General features: G+C 43.3%; 1 protein-coding gene across 7 annotated transcripts in view; it reads left to right on the top strand.

Annotated features, from left to right (window-relative positions):
- Positions 1 to 5,511: 5,511 nt before the first annotated feature.
- KIF23 (kinesin family member 23) overlaps positions 5,512 to 12,214 on the top strand; it is a 34,324-nt gene continuing 27,621 nt past the window's right edge. For 6 of the 7 annotated variants that reach the window (XM_036840806.1, XM_036840796.1, XM_036840833.1 and 3 more), the window contains exons 1-3: positions 5,548 to 5,704; positions 7,705 to 7,774; positions 8,915 to 9,043. In XM_036840806.1, coding sequence (XP_036696701.1) covers positions 5,694 to 5,704; positions 7,705 to 7,774; positions 8,915 to 9,043 — 210 coding nt within the window. In that variant the 5' untranslated portion in view covers positions 5,548 to 5,693. Of the gene's footprint in view, positions 5,705 to 7,704; positions 7,775 to 8,914; positions 9,044 to 12,214 lie in introns of all 7 variants that reach the window. The other variant, XM_036840786.1, reaches the window with a different exon arrangement.

Genomic DNA, 12,214 nt, shown 5'->3' with positions numbered 1-12,214 from the left:
CTCCCGTTTCTCACTTGACTTGGTTATATTTCACCTACCCCACTGCAAACATGTTCATTCATCATGAGAAATAGATTCCTGTACGTGTGTTTTGTTAAGTCATTCAATGAACATTTATTTAGTGCTTGGTATATATAGAACAAACACCATCCTAGGAGTTGGGGATACAGAAGAGAACAAAACCCAAACCATCCTTCCCTCGTGGAGCTGATGTTCTATGTCAGTCAGTAGGACAAGAGATATAGATAAATTCAGATAATGGTAAGTGCTTAGAAAATAAGCCTGGGACTTCCCTAGTGGCGCAGTGGTTAAGAATCTGCCTGCCAAGGCAGGGGACAGGGGTTCAAGCCCTGGTCCGGGAAGATCCCACATGCCGTGGAGCAACTAAGCCCATGCGCCACAACTACCGAGCCTGCGCTGTAGAGCCCGCAAGCCACAACTACTGAAGCCCGTGAGCCACAGCTACTGAAGCCCGCACACCTAGAGCCTGTGCTCCGCAACAAGAGAAGCCCGCGCACCGCAACGAAGAGTAGCCCCCCCCCCCCCTGCTCGCTGCATCTAGAGAAAGCCGCATGCAGCAACAAAGAACCAACACAGCCAAAAATAAATAAATAAATAAATTTATAAAAAAAGAAAAGATGCCTGGTGAGGGAATAGGGAGGGGTGGGGTAGGGCAGCTGAGATAGGATGGGCACTCTGATAAACTGGTATTTGAGGAGAGACTTGATGGTTGAAAAGGAACCAACTTTGCCAGCATGTGGGGGAGAGTATTTCAGGTCCAGGTAGCTGTAAGTGCAAAGGCCCTAAGGCCAGTAAGCATTTGTCTTATTGGAAGGATAGAAATCAGGCCACTCATTCCTGAAATGTATAGCTCCAGAAGACATCGGCATGACTCAGAGAACTATGAAATTTCTCCTGAATGTTCCTCCTGGGAGATTGCCCAAGGGGTCTTCCTATGGCCCCTTGGTATTTGTATGAATTCTTCAACTCTGTAATAAACGTACTTCGGCAAATGGTTGTCACACACATTCTCTCCGTGTTGAGAAACGGGTTTCTAAAACTGGCTCACATTTTGGCTCCTCCAGAGCATGGAACCACGAGCCTCAAAGAAAATTTAATCTAGCCTTTAAAAAATGTGTTTGATGATGTAAAATGCACATGCTCAGGGCCCAGATGCACAGATGTAGAAGACTCACCCAGGGTGCTGGGGGTGGGCGTAGTCCTGGAGTTTTGAATTTTTATCAGAAGCCCCAGGTGATTTTTAATACCATAAGGGAGTTTAAGAAGCACTGATATAGTCCAACCATTCTCTCTCTCTCTTTTTTTTTTTTTTTGGACATAATTTCATAGTTAGAAAAGTGTTGCTAAATAGTACAAAGAATTCCCAGGTACTTTTCACCCTTCCCCCTTTTGATATTTATATTACTCTCTAACAGTGAGAAACTTGGTTCCCATTATCCACAATGTATTTACTTATTTGCTCAATCCTGGAATGTACAGAATGTCCTTTCAGAACTACTAATCCATGTCTTCAAAAAGGCCAACTAATTAGAATTCAGTATACGGTTTCAAGTTTTTTTTTGTCTTGAGCCTGAGGGCATATACTTAGTCCAAATAGTCTAAATACCTTGGGTAAGTGATCACTCCCCTTCTGTGTATGTTATTCGTTTGAAGTTCTGTTCAGATCTTTTGTGGGTTTTTGTATCAATTGTACACCCTCCCCCAAGCTTGTTGATTTTACTAATTTGTGGTTGTTGCTGGAGCATGTAAAGCATTAACATCCAATCATTGGTTTTACAGATGGCCTGGGGAGAGAGAGTCACATGGCCTGGGGATGTGAGATTATGTTGCCAAAGCCACTGAAGCCTTGGGTGTGCTGAGTGTGTTGGAGGCTCACAGGCGTCCTGTCTCCAGCTTACCACCTTTCCTCAAACACTCTGGGCTTTGGTAATTTCTGGTGCTTGCTGGTTACTACGTTCCCACAGCTGGTCTCGTTTAGCTGGGAGATCGGATTAATTATGGTTTCAAATCTCTTGTAGTATCAGCCCCTCTTCAGTGATTTGCATAAGACCCTCCCAGTCCAGTTTGGCAGTTTCTTATAAAGTTAAAGTTACGATTACCACAAGACCAGCAATCCCACCCAAGAGAAATGAAAATATCTATGTCTACATAGATAACTTTACGCAAATAATTATACCAGTTTCATTCATAATCGCCAAAAAGTGGAAACAGCTTAAATGTTCATCAACTAGTGAATGGGTAGATTGTCATACAATGGAATACTAATCAGCAATGAAAAGGGAAAAAATTATTGACAGAGGCAACACATGGATAGAATCTCAAAAGCATTATGCTGAGTTAAAAAAGAGACATTCTGGAAAAGACAGAAATCTAAGGAAAGAAATCAGAAAAGTGGTTGCCAAGGGCTGGGGATAGCGGAAGGTGATTGCGAAGGGTCTGCACAAGGAATTTTCAGTGTGATGGGAATATTATACATTTGGTTATGGCAGTGGTTACAGGATGGTGTATGTTTGTCAAATATATACATGGGACAAATAAAAAGGGTGAATTTTATTGTATGTAAATTATACTGCAATAAACCTGATCTTTAAAAAAGCCTCCCAGTTCTACTCTCTACCCCTCTTCTACCCTCACCCTGGTTTGGATCTCTCATTCTAGGGGAAAATGCAAATCTTTTACCAGCTGTGGGGAGTGCTTGACCATTTTGAACAGAGAAAATGATATAATGAATTGGCATTAAAAATTAAGTCAGTGAGCTTTAATAAGGATATAGATGAGTGAGAAAGAAGAAACTGGCCAAAAGAAAAGCTGGGGGTGGTGTATTGTAACTGGGCCCTCCATTGGGGTGTTCTGTGAAGGGATGGGTTCATTCATTCCTTCAAACATGTATGGAACATCTTCATTGCTGGGCACGGGGGATGCAACAGCGCCATCTATTGAGGATGTGGGGATAAGCTGGTAGAGGAGACTAATAAGCAGCGATTGAAAATTGGGATGCGAGCTCCGAAGCAAATCAACAGGTGCAGTGACTGTGGGAGTGCAGGGCACTGTGGATAGAGAACAGAGGTCCAGCATCCAGAGCAGGGTCGTTGGCAGAAGATCTGCTGAGAACTGAAGGTAAGGAGGCATTGTCAGAGGAAGGGAGGGAGCAGAGCTTAACAGCAGAGGGAATGGTGTGTGAGCACTGAAGGTTATCATGGCTGGAGGGATGCAAGGGGAAATGATAGGTGATGAGCTTGGAGAGGAAGAGCCCCAGGGCCTGTTGAGGGTCTCCAGCAATGGGAACTACTGTAGTATTACACGCAGGGGAATGATATGATCAGATCTGTGATTTAGTGGTGAGCTGGCTGCAAAATGGAACCAGGATTGGAAGATGGCAGCAGGGAAGCCTGTTAGGATACTGTTGCAGTCATCCAGACAAGAGATGGTAGTGGCCAAGGAGACAGAGAGGAGGGGTTTAAAAGCTATTTAGTTGGTAGAATTGTCAAGATTTGGTGACTGAACGTTGGAACAGAAGGAGAGGCAGAATGCAAAGATGGTACCTTGCACTCGGGCTTGGGTGGGTGGATAGATGGCGATGCCATCCACTGAGGGAGAATAGGTTCAGGGGAAGAGATTAGGATGTGTTAGGTGTGAGGTGCCTGTGGGGCACCCAGGTGGAGAATTCAGTAGGCCGTCGTACATATGACTCTGGAGCTCAGAAGAGCAAATGTGAGTGGCATGTGAGGTCATAGGAATGGTTGGGAGTGCCTGCAGATAGGGCACAGCTAGTGACCACCAGGTGAAAACCCTAAGCCACAGTATTTAAGGGAGAAAAAAGAACTCACAAATGAGGCTGAGAAAGAGGGGTTAGAAAGCTAGGAGGAAAAACAAAGGCACCGGAAGAGAGGAATGGGAAATTTTTTTAGTGTGTTAAGAGGTCAAGTAAGATAAAGGTGGGGAAGGGTCAAATAGATTTAGCATCAATGAGGTGGTGTTCTTGGTGAGAAGAGTTCCAGTGGAAAGACTGAGGCCAAAGCCAGGCTGCAGTGTAATTAAGAGGTTCAGGCTGAGGCCAAAGCCAGGCTGCAGTGTAATTAAGAGGTTAAGTGGCCAGCAGCCCAGCCCAATTCCTAAATAATACAGACCTCTCATTTGACAACAAATAAAGTTCTAATGGTTCAAAGACTTAAACATAAAAAACAAAGTAATAAAAGCACTAGGAAAAATAAAAGATTAAAAAAATTTAAGAAGAATTTAAATTCTTCTTAAAGAATTTAAGAAGAATTTTTTCTAGTATGACACAAAACAGAAGCCACAAAAGAAAAGGCTGATAAATTTGGCTACCTTAAGTTTTTTCTTAAGCTGTCACCAAACAACATAAACTAATTAAAATAAAAACCAAGTTATGAACTATACAAATCTTTGAACTCAGATTTTGGATGAGGACCAATTTCCTTATATGTGAAGAGCTTTTACAAATCAATAAGAAAAACTAACAACCCAATAGAAAAAGGAGGCAAAGGATATGAACATAGTTCTCAGAGAAGGAAACACAAATGGCTATTGAACATAGGCACAGACGCCCAACCTCATTCATCATAAGAGAAGAGAAATTTAAATTGGTGACTTTTTTTCATCTATTAGATCAACAGTCACAGAAAAGTTTGGTAACACTTTGCTATCTGAGAATTGTGGAGAAACAGGTGCTCTCATACATGGCTGGTGGGATTGTGCCTTTGGACAACCTTTATGGAGGACAATTTGGCAATACCTGTGAAATATTACGTACACATATACTCTTTAAACACAGCCATTCTGTGTAAAATGATGAATTTCCAAGTTTATTCACTGTATGTTTGTAACAGCAGAGATTGGAACCATCTTTATGTGGAACATTATGGGCCGAGGATATTAATTATGTGTATCCTTACTGGTGTCTGGTCCTGTAGGAAGTTGAGGAGATGGGACTACAGTTCCATGAGAGCACAGATGTAGATGCATATTTGATAGTCATCGGTTTAGGCGCAAAGGTTGAAGTGAGATAGAATCAGTTCATCTTAGAAAATACTGGTTCTGGAAAGAGCTGGAGGTTTCAGAGAGGGAGATCCCAGGAAGGGTGAAGACGAGATAAGAAAGGAAGCCAAGGTGTTGTGATGCTCTGGAAGCCAGAGAGGGAGCCTGAGACTGCGCAGGGTACAGCCCAAGGATAGGACACTCCTGGGCCGGAACGACACAGCTGACTTCTGAATCAACCCTGGATTTGCCCTTCCATTGGACTTCTTGTGCTGTGGGAGAAGAAACTCTCAGTGTCCTTATCAGAAAATTCAAGGGGTTGTATTTTCTAATATTTGAGCTCCACTTCCCCCTCCAGCCCTGAAGCCCAGGCACGCAGACAACCCTTGCCCTTTCTGCGTCGGTCTCCTAGGAGACGAGCGCCTCTCCCGGAGACGCAGGCGCTTCCTGAGGCCCCGCCCCTTCCCCGCAGGCGGGCGCTGATTGGCCCGTTTGAAATGCGCCGGGCGCGAGCTCACCTGGTCCCGGAGCTGTTCTCCGGGCTTTTCTGAGCACCGCGCCTGAGCTGCCGAGTCCCGGTGCCCGCGGCCGGTTCCTGCGGCCCGCCGTCCTCGCCAGCCCGCCCGACCGAGTCCGGCGTCCCGTGCACGCGTCTGGGCAGCGCGGAGCCTGCTGCCATGAAGCCAGCGTGAGTACCGGGCCGCGGAGCCGGGGCCGGCGTCTCCTCATGCCGCAGCAGGCCCCGGGACACGCCGTCGGTACCGAGCCCCGCGTCTCCCGGGCCGCGGCCCCCAAAGTGGGAGGGAGCCCCCATCAGGACCGCCCAGGGGGAGACCGGGCGCGGAGACCCCGTCCGCGTCGACCCGGTCCGGCTCCCCGCCGCGCAGAGTCGGGCGCCCGGCTCCCCGCCCTAGCTTCACTCGGCCAGGAAATGTCGGCCCCAAGTTGGGGGGAGGGGGAAGTTTGGGCGGCAACCCCAGTTCGGGTTAGCCAGGTCGCCCTCCACCTGGCTCCGGGACCGCCGCCTGAACCCTTTCTTAAGTTTCCCTTTCCATCCCCTGCCGCACGCACCCGCGGGTTGCATTTTGCGGAGTTAGTGCGGGCCGGGGGTCGTCTAGCGTGTGGGCCGAGTGTTGTGTCCTGGGGTTGGGGTTGGGTAGGTGGTCTCAGCCCCCGGAGAGCCCCGGCGTCCGAGCGCACTGCGTGATTTTCTTAGCCTAGCGCGGTAGCCTGGGGGCCGCGACCACCCCCGGGTGAAGGCCAGTTATTTTGCTCTGTTCTTGGGTCTCAGACAGCCCCGCCCCCGACACAAAAGCCCACGCCCACATTCCTCTCGGAGTCGGTGACATTTGCAGCTCAGCCTAATTCCTTGACTGCTGCTGGGTAACGAAATACTTGTGCAAAGAAGAGGGCTGCCTTTATAATTAGCACCATCACGTAGCTAGTCGTTTGCAAAGGCAACTTGTTTTCTTAAGAGGCTAAAGTCAAAATCGTTGGGGAAAAATGTTGAGTTTAAGTAAACCTACCGTAATATTTTGCACTTAAAACACAAATTTGCTTGTTTCATCTGGGAAGGGGTTGTAGAAGTATTTTAATAACCTAAAATCCAAGCCAGTAATTTCACTTAGTGTTAAATGTTTTTCTAGTCTATAGATAAATGGGGGAAAGGGGAGAGTGGCATGCTAGAGAAATGGTGAATAAATCAAAATATCTTTTGCTACTGTCCCTACTTAAGAGAGCACGAAATTGCAGTTTGGGGACCACATTTTGTTTGAGGACAAAGGATGATAGTTTTGAGAATTCAAAAATCCCTTGTTCCTTGAAAGTAAAGACAAATCTTGATGAAAGAATGGATTCCTCCATCTGCATTTTTATAATTTATTGAAGTTGATCACTTGCCAGTCTGCCTTGGCAGTGGGCTGTTGGCACAGCGTGTGTGCTTATGTACCTACATAAATGACTTTCGAGATAAGTGTGGTCAACTATCTAGATTTTTCAAATTTGTAGTGTCTGTAAAATTGTTGCTCAAGAAAATAAGCTATTTTACATACAGAACTATAAATAGATATTAAAAAACAGAATTCAACTAGGTAAATTTTAAAGATCTTACCGGCTTTTTTCAATGATTCATGAATCAGGCAGCATCCATCTAGCACACAGAAAGGTGCTCCTAAGAGCTGTACAAAATGGAAGTTTTTTATAGGCAGAGGGGGATGGAACAAGGGAATTATACTAGCAATGAGTGGATTGTCTGTGGCAAGGTGAACATCCTTTAGTGGATGGCAGGGGTCTATCAGGCAGATTACCTCACTAGCGCTGACCAGGTAGTTCCAGATTGGTTTAAGATTCTACTCCTGGGAGAGGTTGGAACTATAATTAAGTTAGGTATGAAGTCTCAGTTTGGTGATGTGGGGCTTAGCACAAGTGACCCCATTTTGGGCCTGTTATCTCCATTTTTTAGTAGCAAAAATGTCTCCTAAGCCAAATTTTAATTACTTTTGGGTTATCCATGCAGCAAACACTCTTCTACTAAGGAAATTTATTCTTATTCATGTTATTTGGGATATAGTGTTGTGGAACTGCTAAAGAATAATTTTATAAACCCTAGGAAGGTCGTCTCTGTATGAATTACAGGTGAACTTTTTATATGTTAGTGTTGAACTGAAATGTTTTTGTATCTATGACCAGGAGAACTAAGACACCCAGGAAACCACCAGTGAAGAAAGGATCCCAAACGAGTCTTAAAGACCCCGTTGGGGTAAGGTCTCCCTGTGAATTTGTGTGTGTCTTCTTTCTTCAGTCCTTTTATGTCTTAGGCTTATGCTTGGAAGGGATGGAGATGTGGAAGTGGAGTCAAAGAACATTTAGCTAAAAGGACGATACTAAATTGCTTAGGCTGGTTCCAGCTTTGAAATTTTGTTTCTATGTCGGATACATTAGCCCAGTAAAATGAAGTGTTTGGTTGTCAGTTGCATACTTCCTGTAACTAATTATATTTGAAAAGTTAGATAATGAAAAAATATTCTTCAACTATCTTGGAGAATTCTTCATGCAAGCTTGGGAACTTGCTTTTAAGAGCAAATGGCAAATAAAAGAAAGGTGGTTTGCTCTGGGGTTTTTAAATCTTCCCTTCATTGGCACTGGAATGTATCTCTTGATCTGAGTTGTGGGAACCAGATGCTTTGCATATAGTGCTGACCAGTTTTTCCCCAACCCTATCACTGATTAAGAAGACCATATTTTGGGCTTCCCTGGTGGCACAGTGGTTAAGAATCCGCCTGCCAATGCAGGGGACACGGGTTCGAGCCCCAGTCTGGAAAGATCCCACATGACGCGGAGCAACTAAGTCCGTGCGCCACAACTACTGAAGCCTGCGCACCTAGAGCCCGTGCTCCACAACAAGATAAGCCGCTGCAATGAGAAGCCCGTGCACCAAAACGAAGAGTAGCCCCCACTTGCTGCAAGTAGAGAAAGCCTGCGCGCAGCAACGAAGCCAACGCAGCCAAAAATTAAATAAATAAAATTAAATTAAAGAAAAAAAAAAAGAAGACCATATTTCAGATCTTGCACTTTAGTATATTAAGTGTTAAGCTGGCAAGTTTTAATTGACATCCAATTCCAGACAATCCTAACAGCTTTTCAAATAATTCTCATTGTGTGATATGTTTTTGATTTTTAGAGTTTTGATATTATGTGCATTTAAAATTCTCATATCTAAAATATCTGTTTGCATTTGACAATCAGCAAATCGGGTAGCAGGGTAGCAGATCTTGGCTTTCATAGCTCTAAGTATATATACTTAAGTTTAGAGACCAAATGTTTGAATGAATGAATGAATGAATGAAAAGTCAGGTAAAAAGTCAACCTTTGTTCTTTAAGCACCTTCTTGTATTTTCAGGTGTACTGCAGGGTACGCCCACTGAGCCTCCCAGAGCAAGAGTGTTGCATAGAAGTGATCAATAATACAACAGTTCAACTTCATACTCCTGAGGGTTATAGGCTCAACCGAAATGGAGACTATAAGGAGGTAATTCCTGTTGGAAGCAACTGTTTTTAATTGATAGGTTCTTTCCTGAATGGCTTTTCCATTTTCTACATTTAACAACATTCATGTGTTTCCACTTTATTGAAAGACTTATTTACTTCACTCTAACCACCATATCAAAAGTGTCTTTAATTTCTGGGCTGTACAGACACACCTTTGGTATACTGGAGTTAGAAGATTGCTTTTAGATGATTAATTTCTTGTATTGGATAATTATTGATTTTTAGAGCATATATTAGGGATAGTTTAATGTGGAATGATATCTGATTGTGCTAGGCAGTTACATGTGTATATGTAGTTTCATGTGTGGGACTGAAATAACATTTAATAGTCATTGTATACTTGTATCGATCTCTTATGAAGTGTTTTTATTTTTAGTAAAATGTTAAACAAAGAGAGTTCAATTCAGTTCAACAAACATGTGCTAAGCTGGATCATAGAAGGAGACTTTAAAAACTGAGTAAGACACGGTCCTTGCCTTTATGGAGCTTACAACTTAGTTGGGAGCACAGATGCTAAGCAAGTGACCCTCATTGGTAAGACAGGTGTGTTTAAAGAAATGGACTCTGGGAATGCAGAAGAAAGGATTAATTCAGGGTGTCATCTCTTCTTTCAAGCTGCCTTCACTCTTTCATGTACACTACTCGAGGGAGATTGCTAGTCAAAAGCCCACCAGTGGCCTCTTTGCTGCTAGATGTGATGGACGCCTCTTTGTCTTCATTACGATCTATTTCTCAGCAGCACTGTCCTGTCTTCCGCTCCAATTCTCCATGTTCTGTCTTTCACTGGCCACCGTCTGCAGGCTTTGCCTCCTTTTCCAACCTCTAAATACCAGGTTGGGCTATACCCAGGGCTCTCTTCCCTATCTATACTTTTCCATGGCTTTACAGGTTGATGATATGGTAATAATTTCGGAATTTTTATCTCCAGCCTAAATCTTTTCTCTCTCAACTTGAACGTCCACTGCTTGGATGTCACACAGGCATGTCCAAAAGAACTCTTGAGTTTTTTCCCCTCTAGATCACTTCCTCCCTTGTTTTTTCTTGTCAATAAATAGCATCACCACCATCTATTTGCTCAAACCAGACACCCTGTCCCTACCTTTCTCTTGTCCCCCCTCATATCCCATTCATTAGTAGATCCTATCAGTTCTACTCCAGTGTGTATCTTGAAACTGTCCTTTCAGTTCTATCTCCACTGCCACTACCCTCGTCTGAGGCCTGTTATTAATTACTGAGACAAGTGCTTCTCAAACTGTGGTGAAGAAGCAGCTTTTTTATTTTCAATGCTTGGTGACTGATACTTTTGTGCAGCTTTGCCACAAGAAACTGTTAGACAACTGTTAGGCAAAGTTAGACAGCAGAGGACTGGTTTATAATCTGTTCAGAGATAAACCCACTGGTCACATGCTGGGATGTTGCAGCCGTGTGAAATGGCTACAGAGGTTCTAAGCATTTACCCTCCATCTCTGTAATTACCCCTCCCTGGACTGGAGACAGACAGCTCTCAGAGGGGCATTGGCCTGCCTGCTGACCACACTTTGAGTAACATTAACAAGACTATGCTGAAGCCAGCTGGACCACCTGCTTCCACTCTGAATCTTCTCTAATCCATTGCCACAGAGCAGCCACTCATCTTTTAAAGCAGAAATCAGACCTCACATTTTCCTTTTTCTTTTTTTAACTGAAGTACCATTAATTTACAATGCTGTATTAGCTTCTTGTATACAGCAAAGTGATTCAGTTATACATATATGTATATATTCTTTTTCATATTCTTTTCCATTATGGTTTACTACAACATATTGAATACACTTGCCTGTGTTATACAGTAGGATGTTGTTTATCTATTTTATGTATAGCAGTTTGTACCTGCTAATCCCAAACTCCTAATTTTTCCCCCCTTCCTGTCACCATTTTCCTCTTTAAAACCTTCTAAGGAATAAAGTTTTCAAATGGGCACAGTCCTGCTTAATCTTCCTGCTATCTCTCTCTCCACCTCATCTCTTAGTACTCATACAATCCTAAATTGCTTGGATAAGCCAGAATCTTGCCTCAGGGCTTTTCCCTTAGCTCTTAGCAGGATGGCTCCTCATCCTTAGGTTTTAGCTTAAATCACTTCCTCCGAGAGTGTGTCCAGATTACCCCCATCAGCAGTAGCACCCCTCCCACTTCTCTCCTGGTCTGTACTCTCTATACTTCCTTGACAGCACTTACCCCAACCTATAGATTTATTTACTTGTTTATTGTCTCTCCCCTGGTGTAATATGCACTTCTAGGGGATATGTACCTTATCTGTCCTGTTTGCCAAACACTCAGTAGATACGGATTAAGCATGAAGGAATGGTCTGGGAAGGCTTCATGGAGGAGTAGGCCTTTGAGAATGTAAAATAGTTGAGAACTGACTTATTGAATTTTGCTTCTTTATTAGAGTTAATTTCATGTATGTGTAAATAGTACTAAAGGTTTGGTGGGGATTAAAAGTTCTCAGTGCTTTTTGACAGAAGGCAACACTGGATAATGGAAGAAGTGTTGGAATGAAAATGGCTTTGACACTAATTAGCTTCATGAGCTTGGGCAAGTTCCTTCTTGCCTCAGTTTTCTTCACCTGGAAGAGGGTGGGGATTGTTCATGAGGACTTGGAGGTCATCTGATTGACCTGTCAGCACTAACCTATATGTATCTTTTCAGTTCTAAGAGTCTTTGTTCTTTCTGTGAACTCTAAAGCTGTTTTACAGGATTGGAATAAAAACTTCTACAAAGGTGAGAGTTAGCTTAGCTGAAGTAGGTGTGTGATCTTTAACAAGTTATAAAATGAGCCATAATAATTGATAGTACCTACATCAAAGGTTGTAAAAATGATGATTCACTAATATGCTAAGGCAGTGCTTGGGACATGGTTAGTGTTAAGTGCAAGTTGTTGTTGTTATGATGATGATGATGTATTTGAGTCCTAATCTATACATGTCTCCTTTTGGGGGACAAAACTACTAATTTTAAAAACATAAGGGTCATGATATTGATATGTGAGCAGGTTGGATTTAAGATAAAACGTATAAAACATGGAAAAGGGGTCATGTGACAAAGGCTATAATCCACAATAAATTCTAGTGAATACTCATGCACCAAATAATAGCATTGACATTCATGGAGC

Source organism: Balaenoptera musculus, chromosome 2 (genome assembly GCF_009873245.2).
Source record: "Balaenoptera musculus isolate JJ_BM4_2016_0621 chromosome 2, mBalMus1.pri.v3, whole genome shotgun sequence".
Taxonomy (NCBI): Eukaryota; Metazoa; Chordata; class Mammalia; order Artiodactyla; family Balaenopteridae; genus Balaenoptera; species Balaenoptera musculus.
The sequence above is the reverse complement of the archived record's forward strand: the minus strand, read 5'-3'. Positions and strand labels throughout refer to the sequence as shown.